Here is a 27,587-nt window from a genome sequence, read left to right as displayed (position 1 = left end):
CAGCAATGGCAAGAAGCCTAGCTCCTGAGCTACTGCCATCTGCCTTCTCCACCAGCAGGCCACTGGACCAGAAGCAGAGCAGACAGAACCCCAGCTGGTACTCTGATACGGGATGAGGGATCCCAGGTGGATCCTCTGGCCAGCAGTGCAGGGAGGACGCCCCTTCTGGGACAGCCCCAGCTAGGAGGCACCTGCAGGCAGAGCCTGGACAGGAAGTAGAGGAAGGAGCTGCCTGAGGCCACAGAGTCTGAGCAGAGCCTCTCCCCCCCCCCCAACTGGGGAGGAGCTGGAGGAGGGAGGAGCTGTTGGCATAAAAGGAGAGGCTTTCTGAGGCTTTTCCACCACAGCTGGGAGCTACAGGTGCAGGGACCACTTGGCCAGGCGGTGGCCCAGTCCGAGGCAGGACTTGGGGACTCCAGGCTACCACCTCCACGGCGACCTCGGCGACCCCGGCGACCCAGTTCTGGGCCAGTCCTCCGAGCCCCAGACCCTGTCTCCTGCAGAAGCTTTGCTCCGACTCGGTTGCCCCCTGCCGTCTCCGGAGCCCCGGCTCATCCAGGACTTTCCCTCCTCCCGGGACGGGTCTCAGCCCTGCTCCAGCTCTCCTGCTGAAGACCACCCGCCTTCCGGTGGCAAGCTCGCCCATTTCCTTTTCTTCCGTGGGCTACTGAGAACCCTCAGCCACAGCCTCCCCTCCACCCCGCTTCTGTCTTCCTGAGACCCTCAGCCCCTGCCTGGTCGAGGCCTCCCCATCCTGCCCTAGCCCTGTTGACGTTCTCGGCAGTGCTGGGGTGCATCGCCTCCCCCATGTCGCCCTCCCCCATGCAATGGCTGCTGCTGCTGTGGCTCGCAGTGTTGATGCCCGGCCGGCTGGCCGCGGGAATGCCCAGCCGCAGCGCCACCGACATGGAGCTGCCCAAACAGCAAATCGAGGCGGTCCGTGCCCCAGTCCTGCCCAAGGTGGGGCTGTCCCGCACCCTGAATAAGAGGGAGGTGCCACCCGGTCCAGTGCCAGAGGACACGCTCGTCCAGTACAACAGAAGACGCGACCAGGTGGGCAGGAAGAGCACCGAGCAGAAGCCCCAGCCCCAGCCGGTATTGGACTTCTTAGCTAAGTTCTTCCACATGCTAATGGTGGACAGCAACCACGGTGAGCTCCGAGGGGCAGGGACCCGGGAAGGGGCTGCAGGGGGCGCCAGAGGGCAGGGGTCAGGGAGGAAATTACCTGCAGAGGACACAGCAGGAGGAAGGGGACCCCTGGGTGCACAGGGAACATGGGGGAGGGCGTGTCCTAAAGACGGGGGCGCTGAGCTCTCCGACCCTCAGGGACTGGTCCTGGAACAGTGCGCCAAGTGCACGGGACCCGCGGGGTCGAGGGAGGTCCCGGGGGGAAAGGATATGGGGTAGAAGGCCGTTCCCTCCGCAGGGCACATGGAATGCGGGGGTCGCGGGGTGGGAGCTGCAGAGAGGGTGCTCTGTGGGTAGAGGCTGAGCCCCTAGTTTGTGGGTAAGGGAGCCAATGAGAAAGCTGGGCAGAGTTGGGGGTCATGAAACCGAAAGTCAGAAAGAGGCAAAAGCGAGGTGAGGCAAACCGCAGCAAAGTGCCAGGAGCGTGGACCTGATTCCAGGGCGCACAGAACATGCGGGACTGCAGGGGTCGTGGTGAGAGAGGCGGAGGTCTGTGTGATGGGTGTGGGCATGGGATGAGACAGGGGGTGGGAAGGGGCAGCCAGCCTCCTCACAGAGGGGAGTGAGTGCCCCAGGTCACACAGCGCAGAGGCAGCAGGGGCTCTTCCTGACCCCAGGCTCTCCCCATGACCCCTCCTCTTGCAGTGCAATCCACATCTGAGCTGGGGGCCTGGGACAAGGGAGCCACACAGCCACTCCCTGGGTGGGCAGATGGAGGCCTCAGGTAGACAGAGTGGTCAGGACCCATGGTGCAGGGCAGGAAGCCCACCCAAAGGGACCCTGGGCCCCAAGGTCACACAGCTGAAAAGTGTCAGAGTCCAGTCTGGCTCCAGGCTCGCTAGTATAATCCTCTGCCTGTAGTGCTGGTACTCCGGGTTCTAGTCCCGGTTGGGGCGCCAGTTCTGTCCCAGTTGTTCCACTTCCAGTCAAGCTCTCTGCTGTGGAACAGGAAGGCTCTCTTCCAGTCCAGCATCCTCTGCTGTGAAGGATGGCCTAAGTGCTTGGGCCATGCACCCGCATGGGAGACCAGGAGGAAGCACCTGGCTCCTGGCTTCTGGCTTTGGATTGGTGCAGCACGCGGGCCTGAGCAGCCATTTTGAGGGTGAACCATCAGAAAATAAGACCTTTCTTTCTGTCTCTCTCTCACTGTCTAACTCTGCCTGTCAAAAAAAAGAAAAAAAAAAAAAAAAGGAAAAGGAAAAAAATGTATCAGAGTCCAACTCCAACCTGGGCTGCCAGCTCTGGGCCCTCGCCCTTAGACTGGGGGTGACCCTGCTCCTTCTACCACTGCCAAACCCCAACTCCTCTGTCTGCTCCTCCCAACTAGAAATCTACAAAAAATACAAAGAAAGCCGGCACAGCGTCTATATGTTCTTCAACACATCAGAGCTCCGGCAAGCAGTGCCCGAGCCCGTGATGCTGTACCGGGCAGAGCTGCGCCTGCAAGTGCTCAAGTTACAGCAGGAGCAGCACGTGGAGCTGTACCAGGTGAGGAGGGAGCCTGAGCTGTGGCCAGGTGGGGTGGAAGGCTGCTGGCCGCAGGTCCTCATAGACGGCCCTGGGAGGGGGAGGAGCACAGACCGGGGACTCCTGGGGCTCTGGGGAACTCGGACTTTTAAATGCTTGGAAGACTGGGGTCTTAGGAGTTGGACACCTGAAGAAGGTGGGACTGTTGAAAGCTGAAATTTCTGGAAAAGTTAGAAGTTTTGTTTGAGAGTTTTTTTTTTTTAATTTTATTTATTTTACAGGAACAGTTACAGAAATAGTGCGAGAGATCCAGGTACAGACAGAGAGAGATTTCATACCCTACATGTCCAAAATTACCAGGGCTATGCAGGCCCAACAAGCAGCATGAACTCCATCCTGGTTTCACATGTGGGAGGCAGAGGCCCTGGCGTTGGGCCATCTTCCGCTGATTTCCCAGACATTTTAGCAGGAAGCTGAATCAGAAGTGGAAGTGCCAGACCTTGACCAGTGCTCAGATGGGATGCCGGCATCACAGGCCATGGATTAATCCACTGCACTACAATTCCAGCCCCCAAGTTTCTTTTGTATTCATTATTTAATTTTCAGAGACAGAGACACAGGTATATGTTTAGCGTTCCCACCTGCTGGTTCACGCCCCAAATGCCTACCATGGCCAGGGCTGTGCCAGGACAAAGCAGGCAGCTGAAAACTCAGTCCAGGTCTCCCACGTGGGAGGCAGGGGCCCAGGTACTTGAGCCATCACCCTCCACCTCCCCAGGTCAGCATGAGCAGGAAGCTGGAGTCAGGACATAGAGCTAGGTATCCAACCAAGGCACCCCGCTATGGGAAAGCAGGCACCTTAACCTCCAGAAGCTAAGTAACTGCCCCAGCAGCTGCTGTCTGCACAACAATTGTGAAGATTTCCAGAAAATTCTTTGGACAGCACTGCTCTACAAGGTGGAGCCTCGGGAGAGTTCTTTGCCCTCTAGAAGGGCTGGAGTTCCTAGAAGTCACTGATCTAGAATCCCTGTCATTGGGAATGTTAGACTCGCAGGACCATCAAGCTTAGAGCCTCACATGAGAGAACTTGGCTGAGTGCTCATTTCTTTAAGTCTAAAGACCTCGGCTTCTTGCCGGGACTGCCGGAGGGTGCTGTCCACCCCGGGAGGTTGCTTCTCACTGTGCTGAAGGTCATATGCCCATTTTCTTTTGTTAAACTATTTTTTTTTTTTTTGACAGGCAGAGTGGACAGTGAGAGAGAGAGACAGAGAGAGAAAGGTCTTCCTTTTGCCGCTGGTTCACCCTCCAATGGCCGCCGCTGCAGCCGGCGCACCGCGCTGATCCTGGCAGGAGCCAGGAGCCAGGTGCTTTTCCTGGTCTCCCATGGGGTGCAGGGCCCAAGCACCTGGGCCATCCTCCACTGCACTCCCTGGCCATAGCAGAGAGCTGGCCTGGAAGAGGGGCAACCGGGACAGAATCCGGCGCCCCAACCGGGACTAGAACCCGGTGTGCCGGCGCCGCAAGGTGGAGGATTAGCCTATTGAGCCACGGCGCCGGCTCTGTTAAACTATTTTTATTTTTTTACTTTTTTTTTTTTTTTTTGACAGGCAGAGTTAGACAGTGAGAGAGAGAGAGAGAGAGAGAGAGAGAGAGAGAGAAAGGTCTTCCTTTTCTGTTGGTTTACCCCCCAAATGGCCACTGAGCCGCTCCAAAGCCAGGAACCAGGTGCTTCTCCTGGTCTCCCATGCGAGTGCAGGGCCCAAGCACTTGGGCCATCCTCCACTGCACTCCTGGGCCACACCAGAGAGCTGGACTGGAAGAGGAGCAACCGGGACAGAACCGGAGCCCCAAGCGGGACTAGAATCCGGGGTGCTGGCACGTCAGGCAGAGGATTAGCCAAGTAAGCCAGGGCACCGGCCTATTAAACTATATTTTAAAAAGAGATTTACTCATTAGAAAGCAGACTGATAGATCCTCCCTGTGCTGGTTCACTCCACAAATGGACACAGTGGCAAGGGCTGGGCCAAGCAGAAACCAGGAGCCTGGAACTGCATCCAAGTCTCCCACGGCCGTGGCAGGGGCCCCACTAGGACCGTCCAAGGCTGCCTTCCCAGCCGCAGAGAGGGAGCTGGTTTAGAAGTGGAGCAGCCTGGACTCCAACTGATGCTCATATGGGATGCAGGTGTCCAAGGCTGTGCCGTAGCCAGCCCTGAACTCCTGGATTTGTAGACATGATCTCTTGGGACTGCTCAGGCCCACAGCTGGCCTTCCTGGACTTTAGCAAACACTGGAGTACAGAATGACTTCTCCCTATGCCTTCAGCTCAGAACAGGCTGTCACATCTGCCAACTGAACGCTCAGCAGAGCCCAGGTGCTGGCACCACAGTCTTGGCCTTGTGGGCTGTGCAGGTGGAGAGGGGCCCAGCCTTTGGTCAGTGCCCCAGGCCTCCAAAGGGAAGTGCACTCTCCCAGCCCCTCAGGGAGTCGGCTCGGTACAAGCAGCCCCAAGGGACACTGGCCTCTCCTCTCTGGGGTGCTGTTGGAGGTGGAACCCACAGGCCCACATGTGGTACTGTGGGCGGGGTCTAGAATCTCCCCAGGCAGCATGTGGAGTGTAGGGTGTGGTCCTTATGTGGGAGGCACTGGCAGCATCTCCTGCCTTCTCACTTCTCCATGCTCTGTCTTCCAGAAAGACAACAATTCCTGGCGCTACCTCAGGAGCCGGAAGCTGACACCCAGTGACACAGATGAGTGGTTGTCCTTCGAAGTCACCAGGATTGTGCGGCAGTGGCTGAGAGGTGGAGGTAAGGACCCAGGTCTGTCCCACCCCTGCTTCTCCTGGGTTCTGCCCCCGCCCCCTGTTGCTGTCAGAGGCACTCAGAGCTGGGAGATGAGTGAGGGATCTGTTCATGGTTCATCCATTTCCTGAGCACCTGCCTTCTGCCCTGCCCTGTGACAGGTGATGCAGGGGACAGACACAGCCTGACCAGGACAGCCCAGTCCTGGCCTGTACTGAGCTCATCATCACTTGGGTGGGTAGGTGGGTGGTTAGCTGTGCAGTGATGACCCAGAGTGGCCATGCTGGGATGAGGAGCCCAAAGGGAGTGCCTGGCCCAGCCTAGGTTCGGGGAGGGCTTCCTGGAGGAGGACGTTTCTGAGCTGATGTTGGAGGGCTGAGTAAAATCTGGAAGGAAGCAGTGAGGGGCCGCGTGTTCTGGGCAGGGAGCAGCCTGTGCAAAGGCCCTGAGAGCAGGCAGAGCCGGGCACAGTGCATCTGCCCAGGAAAGGACTGGGCCACTCCTCTCCCTCGCTGAGTCCACAGTGCCCAGGGGTCCCTCCTAGTCATGCACGCATCCCAGGACTCCCCTCAGGCTCCTGTCCTGGGCCCCGCCCTGTGTGGGAGGCGTGGGGGACACAGTGGGGAGCAGGACAGCCCTGGGTCCTGCCCTCCTGGGTCCACTTCCCTCTGCACTTAGCAGTTCCTGCCAAAGCCCCGGAGGGCAGCAGTGACCTGGAAGGACCAAGGCTGTGAATGGGGAAGCAAAGGCAGAGGGGTTGGGATGAGGGTGGGGAAGCCCCCATTGCTGTGTGGGCCCAGAGCAGGCACCCAAACTCATCTGGGGGCCAGGAGGGCTTCCTGGAGGAGGGCGATTGTGTGGAGACTCACAGGAGAATTCGTTAGGCCAGGTGCAGCGAGGGTGCCCTGGGCCAGAGAAGTCACCTGGCAGGATCTCCAGTGTCTGTGTCGCTCTCTGTCCAAGCACACAGCCCAGGGCCCGCAGGCAGGAGGAGCTTAGAAACCATCACTCACTCATTCCAGTTGCCTTTATCCCACATGTGCCCTCGGGAAAGCCCCAGGCTGAGCTTTGCCTCCCAGTCTTGACCCCCTGTGTGACCAAGGACAGGTCACTTCCTTTTTGTATGTCAGCTGCTAGGCCTGTCAGATGGATAGTGGGGGGATTACAGGGACAGCACACAGGGAGGGGTTTAGGACACTATTTATTACTTGGAAGGCAGAGCGGTACACCAGTACACGTGGACCTTGATTTTTAAGGCAGCTGGTGGGGATGGAAGACGGTCTGTCTGCTGGGTCTCTAAATGCTTTCTCCAGACATGTGTTTGTTTAAAAATTTATTTGAAAGTCGAGTTAGAGGGGCAGCGCCGTGGCTCATTAGGTTAATCCTCCGACTGTGGTGTCGGCATCCCATATGGGTACCGGGATCTAGTCCTGGTTTCTTCTCTTCCAGTCCAGCTCTCTGCTGTGGCCTGGGAGGGCAGTGGAGGATGGCCCAGTACTTGGGCCCCTGCACCCGCATGGGAGAGTAGGAATAAACACCTGGCTCCATGCTCAGTTTGGCACAGTGCCGGTCGTAGCAGCCATTTGGGGGTGAACCAACGGAAGGAAGACCTTTCTCTCTTTCTTTCTATATATCTCTACCTGTCAAAAAAAAAAAAAAAAAAAAAAAGTCGAGTTAGAGAGACAGACAGAGATGGAGAGAGGGAAGGGGAGAGACACAGAAAGAAAGAAGGGGGTGAGGGTGGGGGAGAGAAAAAGAGAACTTCCATTGGCTTTTTACTCCAATGGCTGCAGCGGCTTGGGCTTGCCAGGCTGAGCCAGGTGTCTGAACCCCAGCAGAGTCTACATGGGTGACAGCGCTCCAGGTACGTGGGCCATGTCTGCTGCTTTCCTAGGCACAGTAACAGGGAGCCACATCTGAAGTGGAGTACATGGTGGGTCAGTATTACGGTATAGGGGGTGAACCTTCCACCTGCAAAGCCACCATCCCACATGGTAACAAGTTTAATCCTGGCTGCTCCACTTCCAATCCAGCTCCCTGCTCATCTTCCTGAGAAAGCAACTGAACCCCTCCCACCCTGGGAAAGCAGTAGAAGATGCCCAAGGTGGTGGTGGGGGCAAGGGTACAAGAGGGCTGTCCCAGGCAGGAGGAGCCCCTGGAGTTTGCTCCTTCCTTCCCCTTCCTCCAGGGTCTGGCTGGGCCTCCCACTCAGACTGCCTTCCCTCTCCCCACTCCCACAGAGGAAATAGTGGGTTTCCGCCTCAGCACCCACTGCTCCTGTGACAACAAAAATAATGTCCTCCAAGTGGACATCAACGGTGAGTTCCCAGCCTGGCCCAGCCCATCCCCGGCTGTGATTGTGTGCCTGAGTGTGCTCGTGTGTGTGCCTGCGTGTGCTCGGGTGTGTGCCTGCGTGTGCTCGTGTGTGTGTACCCCCAACCCCTCAAACTACGTCATGACATGTTCCATCCATCTGAGAGTCCCCACCCAAACAGGGATCACTTCCAGCCGCCAAGGTGAGCAAATCACCATTGAGAACATGCACCGGCCCTACTTGTATTTCATCGCCACTTTGCCGGAGGAGGCCCAGCAGCTCCACAGCGCCCAGCACAGCTGAGCCTGGACACCAACTACTGTTTCAGGTGAACATGGTGGTCTCTGACTGTGGCCTTCCGGGCTGCGCCCCTGGCTGAGCCGCACCCGGCTGGGCTTCTCTTTAGCCTGAGGGTAGGGACCTGGCAGCTGGGTTGGGACCTGGGAGGCCTAGAACATGGGTCCCGGGCCCCTTCCTGGTGCAGTGCAGCAGTCGGAGGCTGTCAGGATGTGGGCACGGGAACTGGAATGCGGTGTGGCAAGGCTGCCTCGCTGGGGGCTTCTGAGTGTCTGGGGCTGGAGTTCTAGAATGCTGGGTGAGCGTCTGTGACTGGGAGCAAGGCCGCTGGAGTCGAGGAGGCTGCCTGCTGGGAGCCTAGAGGGAGGAGACTGTGCGTTTTGGGTTCCCACACCCCGGGCAGATCGGAGCCCCCAGTGCTGGCCCTTGGCGTTGGGACATTAGGCTCCCAGGGCTGGGACCTGGGCTGAAATGGGAGCCCTGGCTGGGTGTGGAGGAAGTGGGGATGCTGACTGCCCAGGACAGGGTGCGGGCTCAGCCAGGGAGTGCGGGGCCTGGCAGGCGGCAGGCTGGGCCTCGTGTGCTGGCTGCGCGTGGCAGGAGGCTGCATGGGAGGGTGGAACGTGGGGTCCTGGAAGGCCTGGCGCCTGGCGAGCTGGGACGCGGGAAGGGCGTCTTGGAGCTGGAGCGCGGGGACCTCACAGCCCAGTCAGCTGGGGCCCAGGTCCCTGGAGTTCACTTAGAATGTGAGGGCCGAGCGGGGAGTCGCAGCCCACCCCTCCCCCAGGAGAATCTGTGGTGCTGTCCGGGCTTTCTTTCATGGCGTCCCCGGCTGGACGTCACCCCTTGTCCAGGGCTCTTCCAGCACCAGATCTCACACCTGGGCTAGGACCCCCAGGGAGTGAGGGGCTGCGGTCCTGAGCGCCCTGGACTCTGGGAGGCAAAACAGGAGCTCAGCGGCGAGGGCGCTGCCCGGAGTCAGACCTGGCCCTGCTCAGGGCTCTGGGCCACGGGGACGCAGGCTGCGGAATCCAGACCTGGGAGCCCGATCCAGGGGACACCCCCTCCACACACACACACGTACCAGGGAATCCAGAAAGTTAATTTGGAATTGGAATTAAAAACCTGTAATTATTTTGGTGCAAAAAGATTTATGATATCTATGCAGAGTTTTGTTTTTTGTAATGTGTATTTTTCACTTGTTTTGAAAATAATTTTCCATCAAAAATTACTTTGCCCAATTGTAAGTATACATAAGTAAGTACCCCTGGGTGGGCGTTGTGGTATAGCAGGTAAACCTGCTGCCTGCACCTCCGGCATCCCCTATGGGCTCCAGTCTGATTCCTGGCTGCTCCACTTCTGATCCAGCTCCTGCTAATGGGCCTAGGAAAGCAAGAGAAGAGGGCTCAATGCCTGGTCCCCAGCACCCACGTGGAGTCCCAGATGAAGCACCTGGCTCCGGCCTGGCCCAGCTCCAGCCGTTGCCCTCTTTTGGTCAATGAAACGGATGGATGAGCTTTCTCAGTCTTCCTGTATCTCTGTAACTCTGCTTTTCAAATAAAATAAATAAATAAATAAGCAAATAATCTGTTATACAGTAGTTATAAATATGCATTTATTTATATAAATCATATATAAATATACAAATAGATATTTGTATATCATATAAATGGGTAATATATATTATAGATTATAATACATATAAGTAATGTTTATGTATGTATTTAGACTTTATATAAACATTGAGTATATAAAAATGGATGGGGGGCCGGCACTGTGGCGCAGCAGGTTAAGGCCCTGACCTGAAGCGCCGGCATCCCATATGGGTACTGGTTCTATTCCCCGCTGCTCCTCTTCCAACCCAGCTCTCTGCTATGGCCTGGGAAAGCAGTAAAAGATGGCCAAGTGCTTGGGGCCCTGCACCCACGTGGGAGACCTGGGAGAAGCTCCTGCCTCCTGGACTTGTATCGGCACATCTCCAACTGTTGCAGGCAATTGAGGAGTGAACCAGCAGATGGAAGAACTCTCCCTCTCTCTGCCTCTCCTCGCTCTGTGTAACTCTAACCTTCAAAATAAAAAAAAATTAAACCATAAAAATGGGTCCCTGCACTGTGGCATAGCCGGTTAAGCCACCTGGGATGCTGAAATCCCATATGAGTGCCACTTCAAGTCCTGGCTGCTATACTTCTGATCCAGCTTCCTGCTAATGGCCAGAGAAAGCGGCAGAGGATAGCCCAAGTTCTTGGGCCCCTGCACCCATGTAGGAGACTTGGAAAAAGCTCCTGGCTCCTGGCTTCAGCCTGACCCAGGCCTGGCCGTGCAGCCATTTGGGGAGTGAACCAACGGCAAAGGAAGACCTCTCTCTTTCTCTCTTTCTGTAACTGTACCTCTCAAATAAATGAATAAATTTTTTTAAAAAAGCTTGTATTTATGAGCCGGAGCCGCGGCTCACTAGGCTAATCCTCCACCTAGTGGCGCCGGCACACCGGGTTCTAGTCCCGGTTGGGGCGCCGGATTCTGTCCCGGTTGCCCCTCTTCCAGGCCAGCTCTCTGCTGTGGCCAGGGAGTGCAGTGGAGGATGGCCCAAGTGCTAGGGCCCTGCACCGCATGGGAGACCAGGATAAGTACCTGGCTCCTGCCATTGGAATAGCACGGTGCGCCGGCCGCAGCGCGCTGGCCGCGGCGGCCATTGGAGGGTGAACCAACGGCAAAGGAAGACCTTTTCTCTGTCTCTCTCTCTCACTGTCCACTAGCCTATCAAAAAAAAAAAAAAAAAAAAAAAAAAAAAAGCTTGTATTTATTTATTTATTTGAAAGAGAGGAGAGGGAGAGATCCCAAAACGGTGCAACAGCCGGCACTGGTCCAGGTCCAAGCCAGGAGCCAGGAGCTTCATCCGGGGCTCCCAGGGACAGTTCTCTGCTGCCCTCCCAGGCTCACAAGGAGGCAGCTGGATCTGAAGTGGAGCAGCCAGGACTCCACCCAGCACCCATTTCGGAGGCCTACACCGAAGTCAGCAGCTTAACCTCCTGGGCCTCAGTGCCTGCACCAATCAATCAATCTTAAAAGAATAAAAGAACAGAGCCTACCCTTAAGCACTCAGAGGTTTTTGTGCCAGGCTCCGCCCAGGGCCAGGTCTCACTGCCCAGAGCCACCGGCTGCTTTATGTGCCAGCACAGGCATTCAGAGCTGAAGGGGCCAGAGCGCCTGGGTGACAGGGTGACTATGGGGCCAGCACTGTGGTATAGTAGGTTAAGCCTCTGCCTGCAGTGCCGGCATCCCATATGGGTGCCAGTTCGTGTCCTGGCTGCTCCATTTCCCATCCAGCTCCCTGTTGATGTGCCTGGGGAGGCAGCAGAGTATGGCCCAGGTGCTTGGGCCCCTCCACTCATGTGGGAGACTGGGATGAAGCTCCTGGCTCCTCCCTTCTGATGGGCCCAGCTCCTGCCATTAATGGTGTGGCCATCTGGGGGAGTGAACCAGCTGGTGGAAGATATTTCTAACTCTGATTTTCAAATGAATGAATAAAACTTAAAAAGAAAATGCAGACTTTCCCACTGGTCAAAACAAACAAACAAAAGGCTACATGTGAGCAAAACAGAAAAACACGGTGACAGGCATGAGTGTCCTGCGACGCTGTGAAAGAGGACACAGCCCGGACCCAAGTGAAGACGGCCTCTGAGTGGCCTCACTGTCCCTGGTCCATGTGCAGGGATGGTGCGACCCCTCCCCCACTCCCATTCACGGGGTCTGCACCCGTGGCCTCAACCAACCACAGAGCAAGAATTCTCCAGGGGAGGGCACTGGGCAGGTGGTTCAGGCATGTGTGGCACGTCCGCTCCCGTTTCAGTGGGCTGAGGTTCAAGTTCTGATTCAGCGTCCTGCTAATGCGCATCCTGGGAGGCAGCGGCCCACGGCGAAAGCAGTTGGGAGACAGAAGGGGCTCTCGCCGGGGCTTCAGCCTGCCTCAGGTCTGGCCATCGCCGCACTTGGGGGAGTGAACCAGAGGACGGATGATCTCTGAGTCTCCCCGTCTCTCACTCTGCCTCTCACATAAACAGACGGCCATTTCTTTAGACGGTTTTCCTGTCCAGGGCGGGGCGACCACGGCTCTGACGGCCTGAGCCCTGGACCGTCCGTGACCCCTCTCCACGTCCGGGGTCCTCCACGGGGTCCCTGGGCAGCAGCAGCCAGGCGCGGACAGCTGGCGGGAGACCCTCAGCAGCGGCCGCCGTGACCCCGCCCCAGCTGACCCGGAAGTGCTCCCGGAACCCGTCCAGGACGAGGCCAGGCCTGTGGCCTCCAGGGCCCCTGAGTCACTCCACTAGCAGACAGGGTCAACAGACCCGCGGAGCCCGTGGGCAGCTGAGCGAGCGTGAAAACCTCAGCCCACGCAGGCTCACGACACACAGGCCGACAGCAGCTCTGAGATGAACGCCGGGTTTCGGGTGCGGATGCTGGCACAGACGCTCCCAGTCTGGCCCAAGCCAACCTCCGACACCCGGGAGTCCTGGAGCTCCCCGCAGGCCTCCCAGAGCTTCGCTTGGCGACGCTGGGGTGCGGGCGCTCTGCGCAGGCGCCGCCGCCCACGTGACCCTGTGCCCGCCCACTTCCTGCCCCGCGGAAGGTTCCAGAGCCCGGGGCGCCCGCGCGGGCTGGGCTGGGGGAGCGGGGGCTGCGGAGCCCGGCCGGAGCCGCGAGAGGGGCTCTGCGGGGTCCCGTGGGCGTCCAGGCGTCCCCGGCGGGCTCCTCCGTCCTCTGCTGGGACGTTTGGACGGAGAAAGAGCCGGCCGCGGGCTAGGCCTTGAGAGGGGCGGTGCCTCTCGTGGGCTCCTCCTAGAGTTCCCGGAGCCGCCGCTTCTCCGTGTGAGACACCCGCTCACGGGTAACATGTGTGTGCAGTGTGTGCGTGTGTTCTATGTAACATGTGTGTAGTGTGTGCGTGTTTCTATGTAACATCTGTGTATGTAGTATTGTGTGTTTCTATGTAACGTGTATGTAGTATGTGTGTTTGTAACGTGCGTGTAGTATGTGCGTATGTTTCTATGTAACATCTGTGTATGTAGTATGTATGTTTCTATGTAACGTGTGTGTATGTATAACTACATATAACATCTGTGTGTTTAATGTATAATCTAAAGTTAATGTTTACAAAATTGGTTATATCTATTATAAATATCCATTTATATAATATCTAAATGTTAGGTATGTAATAATATGTAGTTACATAATATGTACCATCCATTGTTTTATATACTTAATGTTTCTACAATGTATAATTATAGGTATAAATACATATTCATATCTGTTCTAATCCATAGCAAAGTGTCCATTTCTGTGTCCATTTCTGTGTGTGTGAGGTGTGTGTGTGTGTTCTATGTAACATGTGTGTAGTGTGTGCATGTGTTTCTATGTAACATGTGTGTATGTAGTATGTTTCTATGTAACGTGTGCGTTTCTATGTAACGCGTGTGTAGTGTGTGTTCTATGTAACATGCGTGTAGTATGTACGTGTGTTCTATGTAACATGTGTGTAGTATGCGTGTTTCTATGTAACGTGTGTGGTGTGTGCGTGTTTCTATGTAACGTGTATGTAGTGTGTGTGTGTTTGTGACGTGTGTTTGTAGTGTGTGCGTATGTTTCTATATAGCATCTGTGTATGTGGTATGTATGTTTCTATGTAACGTGTGTGTATGTATAACTACATATAACATCTGTGTGTTTAATGTATAATCTGAAGTTAATGTTTACAAAATTGGTTATATCTAAGTATCCATTTATATAATATCTAAATGTTAGGTATGTAATAATATGTAGTTACATAATATGTACCATCCATTGTTTTATATACTTAATGTTTCTACAATGTATAATTATAGGTATAAATACATATTCATATCTGTTCTAATCCATAGCAAAGTGTCCATTTCTGTAATATCCAAATTCCTATTTTTATGTATCTGTGTATATTTATGTATTATTGGTATATTTATATAATGTATGAATACAAATATATTTTATATTCATAGAATAGCATTTATTAGCTTATTATTCATTTATTTAAAATACTTATTTTACTTTTTTGAAAGGCAGAGTTGCAGAGATAGGGAGAGAGAGCGAGCGAGCAAGCTTCCATCTGCTTGTGCACTCCCCAAATGTCCAGGGCTGGGGCAGGCCAAAGCCAGGAGCCAGAGCTTCATACGGACCTCCCACGTGGGTGCCGAAGCACTTGGGGTATCTTCGTTGCTTTCCCAGGTTAATTAGTAGGAAGTGGGATCAAAGTAGAGCAGCCAGGAATCAGACTGGAGCCCATAGGGGATGCTGGCGGTGCAGGCAGCTGGTTTACCTGTTAGGCCACAATGCCTGCCTGAGAGTTTCAATTTATATAAAATTATTAAGGAGCAAAGTAAGATTTTGATGCAAAAACTTTTTTTATAATACATGGAAAATACATACATTAAAAAACATGCATAGATTTCAGAAACCATTTGTACCAATGTAAACTCGGGCTGTTAATTCCAGTTTTCAGTTAACTTTCTGGATTCCCTGGTACGTGTGTGTGTGTGGGGGGGTGTCCCCTGGATCGGGCTCCCAGGTCTGGATTCCGCAGCCTGCGTCCCCGTGGCCCAGAGCCCTGAGCAGGTCCAGGTCTGACTCCGGGCAGCGCCCTCGCCGCTGAGCTCCTGTTTTGCCTCCCAGAGTCCAGGGCGCTCAGGACCGCAGCCCCTCACTCCCTGGGGGTCCTAGCCCAGGTGTGATTTCTGGTGCTGGAAGAGCCCTGGAGAAGGGGCGAGGTCCAGCCAGAGATGCCATGAAAGAAAGCCCGGACAGCACCACAGATTCTCCTGGGGGAGGGGTGGGCTGCGACTCCCCGCTCGGCCCTCACATTCTAAGTGAACTCCAGGGACCTGGGCCCCAGCTGACTGGGCTGTGAGGTCCCCGCGCTCCAGCTCCAAGACGCCCTTCCCGTGTCCCAGCTCGCCAGGTGCCAGGCCTTCCAGGACCCCACGTTCCACCCTCCCATGCAGCCTCCCGCCACACGCAGCCAGCACACGAGGCCCAGCCTGCCGCCTGCCAGGCCCCGCACTCCCTGGCTGAGCCCGCACCCTGTCCTGGGCAGTCAGCATCCCCACTTCCTCCACACCCAGCCAGGGCTCCCATTTCAGCCCAGGTCCCAGCCCTGGGAGCCTAATGTCCCAACGCCAGGGGCCAGCATTGGGGGCTCCGATCTGCCCGGGGTGTGGGAACCCAAAACGCACAGTCTCCTCCCTCTAGGCTCCCAGCAGGCAGCCTCCTCGACTCCAGCGGCCTTGCTCCCAGTCACAGACGCTCACCCAGCATTCTAGAACTCCAGCCCCAGACACTCAGAAGCCCCCAGCAAGGCAGCCTTGCCACACCCAATTCCAGTTCCTGTGCCCACATCCTGACAGCCTCCGACTGCTGCACTGCACCAGGAAGGGGCCCGGGCCCCACGTTCTAGGCCTCCCAGGTCCCAACCCAGCTGCCAGGTCCCGACCCTCAGGCTAAAGAGAAGCCCAGCTGAGTGTGGCTCAGCCAGGGGCACAGCCCAGAGGGCCACAGTCAGAGACCACCATGTTCACCTGAAGCAGTAGTTGGTGTCCAGGCTCAGCCGTGCTGGGCGCTGAGTAGCTGGTATGTGTGCTCTGGCAAAGTGGCCATGAGGATCACGTAGGGGCGGTGCTTGTTCTCAATGGTGATTTGCTCACCTTGGCGGCTGGTAGTGATCCCTGTTTGGGTGGGGACTCTCAGATGGATGGAACATGGCATGACGTAGTTTGAGGGGTTGGGGGTTCACGCCCACACACACGCACACACACGAGCACACGCAGGCACACACAGATCATAGCTGGGGATGGGCTGGGCCAAGTTGCGGACTCACCGTTGATGTCCACTTGGAGGACATTATTTTTGTTGTCACAGGAGCAGTGGGTGCTGAGGCGGAAACCCTCTATTTCCTCTGTGGGAGTGGGGAGAGGGAAGGCAGTCTGAGTGGGAGGCCCAGCCAGACCCTGGAGGAAGGGGAAGGAAGGAGCAAACTCCAGGGGCTCCTCTTGCCTGGGACAGCCCTCTTGTACCCTCGCCCCCACCACCACCTTGGGCATCTTCCACTGCTTTCCCAGGGTGGGAGGGGTTCAGCTGCTTTCTCAGGAACATGAGCAGGGAGCTGGATTGGAAGTGGAGCAGCCAGGATTAAACTTGTTACCATGTGGGATGGTGGCTTTGCAGGTGGAAGGTTCACCCCCTATACCATAATACTGACCCACCATGTACTCCACTTCAGATGTGGCTCCCTGTTACTGTGCCTAGGAAAGCAGCAGACATGGCCCACGTACCTGGAGCGCTGTCACCCATGTAGACTCTGCTGGGGTTCAGACACCTGGCTCAGCCTGGCAAGCCCAAGCCACTACATGTCGCTCCCCCTCTTCATGGAGGAACGACACTAAACCCTGCCTAGGTTTCCTAGCCGAGTCACGGCACCATTATGTCGCTCCCCGTCTTCGTGGAGGAACGACACAGGACCCTGCGCTGTTCTTTTGTCTGCTCAGCCCTCCCCGGGTTTGCTGCTGGTTCTTCCCGGGTTGGCTACCGACCCTTCCACCTCCCGTGGAAGGGCGGTTCCCCCTGCCACATTCCCCACTTCCGCGGGGGAGCGGCACACCGCCGGCCGGCTCTCTCGGGGGCTGCTCAGGTGTTCCTCAGGTGTTCCTGGTGCATGTTGTCTCTCTCCTCCTTTATAGTCCTCTTCCACCAATCCCAACTCTGCTACCCACACGCCGAGTACGCTGCTCTCCTCCAATCAGGAGCAGGTCCTGCTGCTTATTAGTTGAACTGGAGGCAGCTGCGTAGAAGCTGTTTACTCCTCTCCCAGCGCCATATTGTGGGAGAGCAGATGCATAGAATAAGTCTTAATTCCAGTAACAGCCTAGTCTGAGTTGCTCCCCACACTGCAGCCATTGGAGGAAAAAGCCAATGGAAGTTCTCTTTTTCTCCCCCACCCTCACCCCCTTCTTTCTTTCTGTGTCTCTCCCCTTCCCTCTCTCCATTTCTGTCTGTCTCTCTAACTCGACTTTTTTTTTTTTTTTTTTTTTGGACAGGTAGAGATATAGATAGACTGAGAGAAAGGTCTTCCTTCCGTTGGTTCACCCCCAAATGGCCGCTGTGGCCGGCTCTGTGCCAAACCGAAGCATGGAGTTAGGTGTTTATTCCTACTCTCCCATGCGGGTGCAGGAGCCCAAGCACCTGGGCCATCCTCCACTGCCCTCCCAGGCCACAGCAGAGAGCTGGACTGGAAGAGAAGAAACCAGGACTAGAACCCGGTACCCATATGGGATGCCGGCACCACAGTCGGAGGATTAACCTAATGAGCCACGGCGCTGCCCCTCTAACTCGACTTTCAAATAAATTTTTAAACAAACACATGTCTGGAGAAAGCATTTAGAGACCCAGCAGACAGACCGTCTTCCATCCCCACCAGCTGCCTTAAAAATCAAGGTCCACGTGTACTGGTGTACCGCTCTGCCTTCCAAGTAATAAATAGTGTCCTAAACCCCTCCCTGTGTGCTGTCCCTGTAATCCCCCCCACTGTCCATCTGACAGGCCTAGCAGCTGACATAGAGAAAGGACGAGACCTGTCCTTGGTCACACAGGGGGCCAAGGCTGGGAGCCAAAGCTCAGCCTGGGGCTTTCCCGAGGGCACATGTGGGATAAAGGCAACTGGAATGAGTGAGTGATGGTTTCTAAGCTCCTCCTGCCTGTGGGCCCTGGGCTGTGTGCTTGGACAGACAGCGACACAGACACGGGAGATCCTGTCAGGCACAGTCTCTGGCCCAGGGCGCCCTCGCTGCACCTGGCCTAAGGAATTCTCCTGTGAGTCTCCACACAATCGCCCTCCTCCAGGAAGCCCTCCTGGCCCCCAGATGAGTTTGGGTGCCTGCTCTGGGCCCACACAGCAATGGGGGCTTCCCCACCCTCATCCCAACCCCTCTGCCTTTGCTTCCCCATTCACAGCCTTGGTCCTTCCAGGTCACTGCTGCCCTCCGGGGCTTTGGCAGGAACTGCTAAGTGCAGAGGGAAGTGGACCCCAGGAGGGCAGGACCCAGGGCTGTCCTGCTCCCCACTGTGTCCCCCATGCCTCCCACAGAGGGCGGGGCCCAGGACAGGAGCCTGAGGGGAGTCCTGGGATGCGTGCATGACTAGGAGGGACCCCTGGGCACTGTGGACTCAGCGAGGGAGAGGAGTGGCCCAGTCCTTTCCTGGGCAGATGCACTGTGCCCGGCTCTGCCTGCTCTCAGGGCCTTTGCACAGGCTGCTCCCTGCCCAGAACATGCGGCCCCTCACTGCTTCCTTCCAGATTTTACTCAGCCCTCCAACATCAGCTCAGAAACGTCCTCCTCCAGGAAGCCCTCCCCGAACCTAGGCTGGGCCAGCCACTCCCTTTGGGCTCCTCATCCCAGCATGGCCACTCTGGGTCATCACTGCACAGCTAACCACCCACCCACCCACCCAAATGATGATGATGAGCTCCGTGCAGGCCAGGACCGGGCTGTCCTGGTCAGGCTGTGTCTGTCCCCTGCATCACCTGTCACAGGGCAGGGAAGAAGGCAGGTGCTCAAGAAATGGATGAACCACGAACAGATCCCTCACTCATCTCCCAGCTCTGAGTGCCTCTGACAGCAATAGGGGGCAGGGGCAGAACCCAGGAGAAGCAGGGGTGGGGCAGACCTGGGTCCTTACCTCCACCTCTCAGCCACTGCCGCACAATCCTGGTGACTTCGAAGGACAACCACTCATCTGTGTCACTGGGTGTCAGCTTCCGGCTCCTGAGGTAGCGCCAGGAATTATTGTCTTTCTGGAAGACAGAGCATGGAGAAGTGAGAAGGCAGGAGATGCTGCCAGTGCCTCCCACACAAGGACCACACCCTACACTCCACATGCTGCCTGGGGAGATTCTAGACCCCGCCCACAGTACCACATGTGGGCCTGTGGGTTCCACCTCCAACAGCACCCCAGAGAGGAGAGGCCAGTGTCCCTTGGGGCTGCTTGTACCGAGCCGACTCCCTGAGGGGCTGGGAGAGTGCACTTCCCTTTGGAGGCCTGGGGCACTGACCAAAGGCTGGGCCCCTCTCCACCTGCACAGCCCACAAGGCCAAGACTGTGGTGCCAGCACCTGGGCTCTGCTGAGCGTTTAGTCGGTAGATGTGACAGCCTGTTCTGAGCTGAAGGCATAGGGAGAAGTCATTCTGTACTCCAGTGTTTGCTAAAGTCCAGGAAGGCCAGCTGTGGGCCTGAGCAGTCCCAAGAGATCATGTCTACAAATCCAGGAGTTCAGGGCTGGCTACGGCACAGCCTTGGACACCTGCATCCCATATGAGCATCAGTTGGAGTCCAGGCTGCTCCACTTCTAAACCAGCTCCCTCTCTGCGGCTGGGAAGGCAGCCTTGGACGGTCCTAGTGGGGCCCCTGCCACGGCCGTGGGAGACTTGGATGCAGTTCCAGGCTCCTGGTTTCTGCTTGGCCCAGCCCTTGCCACTGTGTCCATTTGTGGAGTGAACCAGCACAGGGAGGATCTATCAGTCTGCTTTCTTTGGAATAAATCTCTTTTTGAAAAATAGTTTAACAAAAGAAAATGGGCATGTGACCTTCAGCACAGTGGGAAGCAACCTCCCGGGGTGGACAGCACCATCCAGCAGCCACGGCAAGAAGCTGAGGTCTTCAGACTCAAAGAAATGAGCGCTCAGCCAAGTTCTCTCATGTGAGGCTCTAAGCTTGATGGTCCTGCGAGTCTAACATTCCCAATGACAGGGATTCTAGATCAGTGACTTCTAGGAACTCCAGCCCTTCTAGAGGGCAAAGAACTCTCCCGAGGCTCCACCTTGTAGAGCAGTGCTGTCCAAAGAATTTTCTGGAAATCTTCACAATTGTTGTGCAGACAGCAGCTGCTGGGGCAGTTACTTAGCTTCTGGAGGTTAAGGTGCCTGCTTTCCCATAGCGGGGTGCCTGGGTTGGATACCTGGCTCTATGTCCTGACTCCAGCTTCCTGCTCATGCTGACCTGGGGAGGTGGAGGGTGATGGCTCAAGTACCTGGGCCCCTGCCTCCCACGTGGGAGACCTGGACTGAGTTTTCAGCTGCCTGCTTTGTCCTGGCACAGCCCTGGCCATGGTAGGCATTTGGGGCGTGAACCAGCAGGTGGGAACGCTAAACATATACCTGTGTCTCTGTCTCTGAAAATTAAATAATGAATACAAAAGAAACTTGGGGGCTGGAGTTGTGGTGCAGTGGATTAATCCATGGCCTGTGATGCCGGCATCCCATCTGAGCACTGGTCAAGCTCTGGCGCTTCCACTTCTGATTCAGCTCCCTGCTAAAATGTCTGGGAAATCAGCGGAAGATGGCCCAACGTCAGGGCCTCTGCCTCCCACATGTGAAACCAGGATGGAGTTCATGCTGCTTGTTGGGCCTGCATAGCCCTGGTAATTTTGGACATGTAGGGTATGAAACAGCAGATGGAAAAATCTCTCTCTCTCTGTCTGTACCTGGATCCCTCGCACTATTTCTGTAACTGTTCCTGTAAAATAAATAAAATTAAAAAAAAAAAAACTCTCAAAGTAAACTTCTAACCTTTCCAGAAATTTCAGCTTTCAACAGTCCCACCTTCTTCAGGTGTCCAACTCCTAAGACCCCTGTCTTCCAAGCATTTAAAAGTCCGAGTTCCCCAGAGCCCAGGAGTCCCCGGTCTGTGCTCCTCCCCCTCCCAGGGCCATCTATGAGGACCTGCGGCCAGCAGCCTTCCACCCCCACCTGGCCACAGCTCAGGCTCCCTCCTCACCTGGTACAGCTCCACGTGCTGCTCCTGCTGTATCCTGAGCACTTGCAGGTGCAGCTCTGCATGGGACAGCATCACCGGCTCGGGCACTACTTGCCGGAGCTCTGACGCGTTGAAGAACATATAGACGCTGTGCCGGCTTTCTTTGTATTTTTTGTAGATTTCTAGTTGGGAGGAGCAGACAGAGCAGTTGGGGTTTGGCAGTGGTAGAAGGAGCAGGGTCACCCCCAGTCTAAGGGCGAGGGCCCAGAACTGGCATCCCAGGTTGGAGCTGGAATTTGACTTTTTTTTTTTTTTTTTTTTTTTTTGACAGGCAGAGTTAGACAGTGAGAGAGAGAGACAGAGAGAGAGAAAGGTCTTCCTTCTGTTGGTTAACCCCCCAAATGGCTGCTACGGCCGTAGCGCTGTGCCGAATCGAAGCCAGAAGCAGGAGCCAGGTGCTTCCTCCTGGTCTCCCATGCAGGTGCAGGGCCCAAGCACTTGGGCCATCCTCCACTGCACTCCCAGGCCACAGCAGAGAGCTGGCCGGGAAGAGGAGCAACTGGGACAGGACCAGCGCCGTAACCGGGACTAGAACCTGGATTACCAGCGCTGCAAGCAGAGGATTAGCCTAGTGAGCCGCAGTGCCGGCCTGTACTCTGACACTTTTCAGCTGTGTGACCTTGGCGGCATGAGTCCTCTTTGGGTGGGCTTCCTGCCCTGCACCATGGGTCCTGACCACTCTGTCTACCTGAGGCCTCCATCTGTCCACCCAGGGAGTGGCCGTGTGGCTCCCTTGTCCCAGGCACCCAGCTCAGATGTGGATTGCACTGCAAGCGGAAGGGTCATGGGGAGAGCCTGGGGTCAGGAAAAGCCCCTGCTGCCTCTGCACTGTGTGACCTGGGGCACTCACTCCCCTCCCTGAGGAGGCTGGCTGCCCCCTCCCACCCCCTGTCTCATCCCATGCCTGCACCCATCACACAGACCCCCGCCTCTCTCGCCATGACCCCTGCAAGTCCCCAGTGTCCCATGAACCCTGGAAGCAGGTCCACGCGGCTGGCACTATGCTGCGGTTCGCCTCACCTCGCTTTTGCTCCTTTTGTCTTTGAGTTTCGTGACCCCCAAACTCTGCCCAGCTTTCTCATTGGCTCCCTTTCCCAAAAACTAGGGGTTCAGCCTCTCCCCACAGAGCACCCTCTCTGCAGCTCTTACCCCACGACCCCCGCATTCCATGTGCCCTGCGTTGGGAACGGCCTTCTACCCCATAGCCTTTCCCCCCGGGACCTCCCTCGCCCCCGCGGGTCCCGTGCACTTGGCGCACTGTTCCAGGACCAGTCCCTCAGGGTCGGGGAGCTCAGCGACCCTGTCTTTAGGACACGCCCTCCCCCACGTTCCCTGTGCACCCAGGGGTCCCCTTCCTCCCGCTGTGTCCTCCGCGGGTGATTTCCTCCCTGACCCCTGCCCTCCGGCGCCCCTGGAGGCCCCCTCCCGGGTCCCGGCCCCTCAAAGCTCACCATGGTTGCTGTCCACCATTGGCATGGAGAAGATCTTAGGGAAGAAGGCCAACAGCGGCTTGGGCTGGGGCTTCTGCTCGGTGCTCTTCCTGCCCACCTGGTCGCGTCTTCTGTTGTACTGGACGAGCGTGTCCTCTGGCACTGGACCAGGCAGCACCTCCCTCTTATTCAGGGTGCGGGACAGCCCCACCTTGGGCAGGACTGGGGCACGGACCGCCTCGATTTGCTGTTTGGGCAGCTCCATGTCGGTGGCGCTGCGGCTGGGCATTCCCGCGGCCAGCCGGCCTGGCATCAACACTGCGAGCCACAGCAGCAGCAGCCGTCGCATGGGGGAGGGCGACATGGGGGAGGCGATGCACCCCAGCACTGCCGAGAACACCAACAGGGCTAGGGCAGGATGGGGAGGCCTCGACCAGGCAGGGGCTGAGGGTCTCAGGAAGACAGAAGCGGGGTGGAGGGGAGGCTGTGGCTGAGGGTTCTCAGTAGCCCACGGAAGAAAAGGAAATGGGCGAGCTTGCCACGGAAGGCGGGTGGTCTTTAGCAGGAGAGCTGGAGCAGGGCTGAGACCCGTCCCGGGAGGAGGGAAAGTCCTGGATGAGCCGGGGCTCCGGAGATGGCAGGGGGCAACCGAGTCGGAGCAAAGCTTCTGCAGGAGACAGGGTCTGGGGCTCGGAGGACTGGCCCAGAACTGGGTCGCTGGGGTCGCGAGGAGGCGGTGAGGAGGTGGTAGCCTGGAGTCCCCAAGTCCTGCCTCGGACTGGGCCACCGCCTGGCCAAGTGGTCCCTGCACCTGTAGCTCCCAGCTGTGGTGGAAAAGCCTCAGAAAGCCTCTCCTTTTATGCCAACAGCTCCTCCCTCCTCCGGCTCCTCCCCAGTGGGGTGGGGAGGGAGGCTCTGCTCAGACTCTGTGGCCTCAGGCAGCTCCTTCCTCTGCTTCCTGTCCAGGCTCTGCCTGCAGGTGCCTCCTAGCTGGGGCTGTCCCAGAAGGGGCGTCCTCCCTGCACTGCTGGCCAGAGGATCCACCTGGGATCCCTCATCCGTATCAGAGTACCAGCTGGGGTTCTGTCTGCTCTGCTTCTGGTCCAGTGGCCTGCTAGTGGAGAAGGCAGATGGCAGTAGCTCAGGAGCTAGGCTTCTTGCCATTGCTGGGAGGCCAGGCTGCAGTTCCAGGTTTCTGTGATCACGGTCATCTGGGGAGGCAACAAGTGGGAGGCCGCTCACGCCCATTTCCCGCCCCCCCACCAGACACTCTACCTTTTAAGCAAATAAATAAATCTTTAAAAAAACAGCAAAATGTACCCTAGAATCTTGGGGAGCCACCTTTTAGGAGGTGGATCCTAAGGCCTCCCCTTGAGAGAGGCTGGTCTTGCACTTGCAGGGCTGCAGGGCTGAGATGTGACTCCCAAGGCTGGGTGCTCGGAGGTGCTGAGGCCCCCTCCCCTGCTCCCTCTGGGGGTGCCTCACTCTGAGGGGGTCAGTGTGAGTTCAGAGAAGCAGCCAACAGAGGGGCACAAGCAATGCAGAGCTGGGGTCTGTGGCCGACACCAGCACCATGTGAGCGCCCATGCAGGGGGCAGGCAGGTCTCTCAGCCCTAAGCAAGTCTCCCTGTGACTGCAGCGCGGCCAACACCCTCATGCTAATTCAGGAGAGACCTGGGCCACAGGCGCAGAGCTCAGCTATTGCTAGATTCCAGACTTACAGAAACTATGTAATGAAATAAATCTGGGCCGGCGCCGCGGCTCACTAGTCTAATCCTCCGATTGCGGTGCCAGCACGCCGGTTCTAGTCCCGGTCCGGGCACTGGATTCTGTCCCGGTTGCCCCTGTTCCAGGCCAGCTCTCTGCCGTGGACGGGGAGTGCAGTGGAGGATGGCCCAAGTCCTTGGGCCCTGCACCCCATGGGAGACCAGGAGAAGTACCTGGCTCCTGCCATCAGATCAGCGCGCTGGGCCGGCGGCAGTGTGCTGGCCTTGGCAGCCATTGGAGGGTGAACCAACGGCAAAGGAAGACCTTTCTCTCTGTCTCTCTCTCTCACTGTCCACTCTGCCTGTCAATAAATAAATAAAGAAATAAATAAACAAACAAATCTGGGACCAGTGCTGTAGCACAGCAGGGGAAACCTCCCGTTTGTGGTACTGATATCCCATATGGGCGCTGGTTCGAGTCCCGGCTGCTCCACTTCCAATCCAGCTCCCTGCTGATGCTTTCTGAAAGATGCAGACAGGCCGAGGGCTTGGGCTCCTGCACCCATGTGGGCGACCTCAAAGAACCTCCTGGCTTCTGGCTTCAGGCTTCAGATTGGCCCAGTTCTATCTGTTGTGGCCATTTGGGCAGTGAACCAGAAGATGGAAGGTCTTCTCTCTGTCTCTCTCTAACTCTGCCTTTCAGATAAATAATCTTTGTAAATAAATAAATAAAAAGAAGATACATGTTTGTTGTTGCTTTTTAAAATATTAATTTATTTAAAAGGCAGAGCAACCAATATAGATGGAGGGACAGAGACACAGAGAGATCCATTCACCAGTTCACGCCCCAAATGCCTGGGAACTGGGAACTCAACCCGGGTCTCCCACTCAGTGGCACATTCCCAATTATTGAATGCTAACATCCCACCCAACATCTATTTTTACAAATAATTTCTGTTTTTTCCTTTCCAGAGGTAGAGAGAAAGAGATGCATAGTTTTCTCTGACACTTATGGCAATAATTTGAATACATGAGTTTCAAATACTTTTGCATCAAAACTAATACCATCATATTTTGCTATTATTCTTATGATTGATTGATTCATTTATTTGAAAGACTAATGGGGAGAGACAGAGACACACAGGGATCTTCCAGGTGCTGGTTCACTCCCCAAATGACCACCACAGCTGGGCTGGGCCAGGCCAAAGCCAGAAGCCAAGAACTCCATCCTGGCCTACTCCATGGGGGCAGGGGCGCACTGGAGCCATCAATGCTGCCTTCCAGTGCATTAGCAGGAAGTTGTAAAGGAAGGTGAGTGGCTGAGGTCTGAGTCAGGCACTCAAATGTGGGATACAGTGTCTAAATATTGGTGGACCCCTCCTCCATCCGGGTATTGGGGAGCACGTGGGGGTTGCAGAGGCCGTGGCCCCTTCTCCCAAATCCAAGGCCCTGCTGCTTCAGCTAGAGTAGCCCTGCCGGTCTCCTAGGCCTGCTCCATGTAATCTCGCCACCCATTAATAAGTAACAACGGTATCAGCCACGTAGCTGTGTGCCGGTGGCTCTGCATGGACTCGTGTGTTTTTCCTACTCATGCCTTAGAGCAACCCTAAGGCGCACCATCACTCACATCCCATGATGGAAAACAGGACATGAGGGAGGGATAACTTTGCTAAGAGCCCACTGCCAGCTCACCAGTGCCCCAGGCCCTGTCGAGAGCACGTTCAGCCTTCCTAGCATTCCTGCCTGTCCATTTTGCACATGAAGAAACTGAGGTGCTTCCTTGGGGACAGGGAACAACATGTCCTAGGCCAGTAGAGGTAACCCAGGCCTGTGTTCCTTGAGACACACAGAGGGCAGGAAGCAGTGGCAGGAGGTGGGCTGGGGGCATCCAGGCAAGGAGGCTGAGAGAGGGTGTGTGCGGGGGGGTGATGTGCTGATTCTCAGGTGTCCTGGGTCAGTCTGGATCCGCACAGCCCTGAGTTCCTCTCAAGGCCTTTGCTGTGTGGGCCCTGGACAATGGCTTCAGCTCCCTTAACCCCAATCTTTATCTGTAAAAGGGAGCAATGCTGCCCGCCTCCCAGGTGTGACAGCACACATGAAGCCTGGATCCGGCCCAGTGACCATCCCAGCGTCTCCCCCAGCCTGCAGAGTAAGCGTCTGAGTGGTCGTCGACGTTATCATCCAGACCCTTCCCCAGCAGTCTGATGACAGCACTCTCTACCCTGCACGCCTCTGCCTCCCTCCGGGAGCCCACCCAGCTTGCACTGGCCTTGCTTCCCAGAAGCCCCCCACCCTGCCAGACCAGAGGACTCCCAGCCTATGTGGGGCCCGGCTGGCCTTCCCTCCCTCCAGGCTCCGGGGCCCCATGCCAAGAGTGCAGAGCTGGAGCTGGCACGGGCCCACTCCTGGGGAGAGGAGAAGGGAAGGTGTCTGGGAGTGCGCTGGGCGCAGCCTGAGTTTCTGACTGATGAGGAGACAGGGAGACCCATGGAGGGGAGAGGGGAGGGACAGGGGCAGGATGTGTTTCCCCGAGGATGCCCTGTTACCATCTCCTTAACCTCGCTCTGGTGTCTTAATGAAACCGTGTCAGCCCCACGAGCGCCGGGCTTTGACCTCCTTTGCACCTGCCATGCCTCTGGGGCTCTAACGGAATGCACTGCAAACCAGGGTGACCGTGGGATTTAGGAAGCAGTCATTAGGCCTGGGTTGAGAAAGCCGTGTCCCACACCGCAGCACCTGGGTTTCATTCCTGGGTGCAGCCCCTGACTCCGGTCCTCCCAGTGCAGAGCTGGGAGACTGGGGGGATGGCGCAAATAATGGGGGTCTTGCCTCCCTCGGGGGAGACCTGGATTGACTTCCTGGCTCCTGGTTTCCTCTCCCACCCAGTACTGGTTGGTGCAGGCACTGGGGAGGGAAGAGAGGATGAGAGTTCTTTCTCTGTCTCTCAAATAATAAATAATAATTTTTATGGATCGTTAGGGGAGGGGATTGTGGTCAGCTGGGTTAAGCCACCACTGGAGACTTCTGCATCCCATATTAAGTGCCTGCTTGACTCGGCTTCCCATCAGCTTCCTGCTCACGCACCTGGGAGGCAGCAGGTGACGGCTCATGCACTGAGCCCCATGCCTCCTTGTCATAGACCAGGATGGAGTTCCTGGCTTCTGGCTTTGGCTTCTTGTCCAGTTCAGCTTGTGGGCATTTGGGGAGTGAATCAGCAGATGGAAGATCTCTCTCTTTGTCTCTCTCTGTGTCTCTGTCTCTCCCTTTGTCACTCTGATATTCAAGTAAATAAATAAATCATTAAAAATAATAATCATAAAATAACACCATGTTAATTTTGATGGAAAAATGTAGAACTCATGCATACAAATAACTTCCAAACATTTCTTGGAAGGGTCTATGTGGGCTGAACAGGTGTCAGCAACAGGGCACTTGTGCTTGGGCTACACCTGAGAACAGGTAATGGCATGAGCTTGGGGCAAGAGCACTGCCTCTGCTTCCA

The 27,587-nt window shown here is 56.3% G+C and overlaps 1 protein-coding gene and 1 pseudogene across 5 annotated transcripts; one reads left to right on the top strand and one right to left on the bottom strand.

Annotated features, from left to right (window-relative positions):
• The first annotated feature begins 256 nt into the window (after positions 1-256).
• Positions 257-8,099, top strand: LOC138846441 (transforming growth factor beta-1 proprotein-like; annotated as a pseudogene). Its single transcript, XR_016224661.1, has 5 exons — positions 257-1,150; positions 2,516-2,676; positions 5,345-5,459; positions 7,694-7,771; positions 7,949-8,099. The product of XR_016224661.1 is annotated as a transforming growth factor beta-1 proprotein-like (transcript).
• A 5,992-nt stretch (positions 8,100-14,091) lies between these two features.
• Positions 14,092-23,578, bottom strand: LOC108175468 (transforming growth factor beta-1 proprotein-like). Of its 4 annotated transcripts, none has more exons than XM_070062156.2 (6): positions 22,401-23,541; positions 20,911-21,071; positions 18,817-18,931; positions 15,962-16,039; positions 15,663-15,809; positions 14,092-14,428 (listed from the first exon to the last, which is right to left on the bottom strand). In XM_070062156.2, the coding sequence occupies exons 1-5, from the start codon at positions 22,741-22,743 to the stop codon at positions 15,688-15,690; spliced, it is 819 nt and encodes a 272-aa protein (XP_069918257.1). In that variant the 5' UTR covers positions 22,744-23,541; the 3' UTR covers positions 14,092-14,428; positions 15,663-15,687. The 4 variants fall into 4 exon arrangements, 3 of the variants coding, with proteins under 3 accessions (XP_069918257.1, XP_089174907.1, XP_089174906.1); XM_089318780.1 differs by lacking the exon at positions 14,092-14,428 and adding an exon at positions 14,532-14,839 and having other exon boundaries at positions 22,401-23,561; XM_089318781.1 differs by lacking the exon at positions 15,663-15,809 and having other exon boundaries at positions 22,401-23,578.
• Positions 23,579-27,587: the final 4,009 nt, after the last annotated feature.

This window comes from Oryctolagus cuniculus, chromosome 18 (genome assembly GCF_051225735.1).
Source record: "Oryctolagus cuniculus isolate XC-2025 breed Fujian yellow rabbit chromosome 18, ASM5122573v1, whole genome shotgun sequence".
Lineage (NCBI taxonomy): Eukaryota > Metazoa > Chordata > Mammalia > Lagomorpha > Leporidae > Oryctolagus > Oryctolagus cuniculus.
Note: the sequence above shows the minus strand (reverse complement) of the source record. Positions and strands in the feature narration are given on the sequence as shown.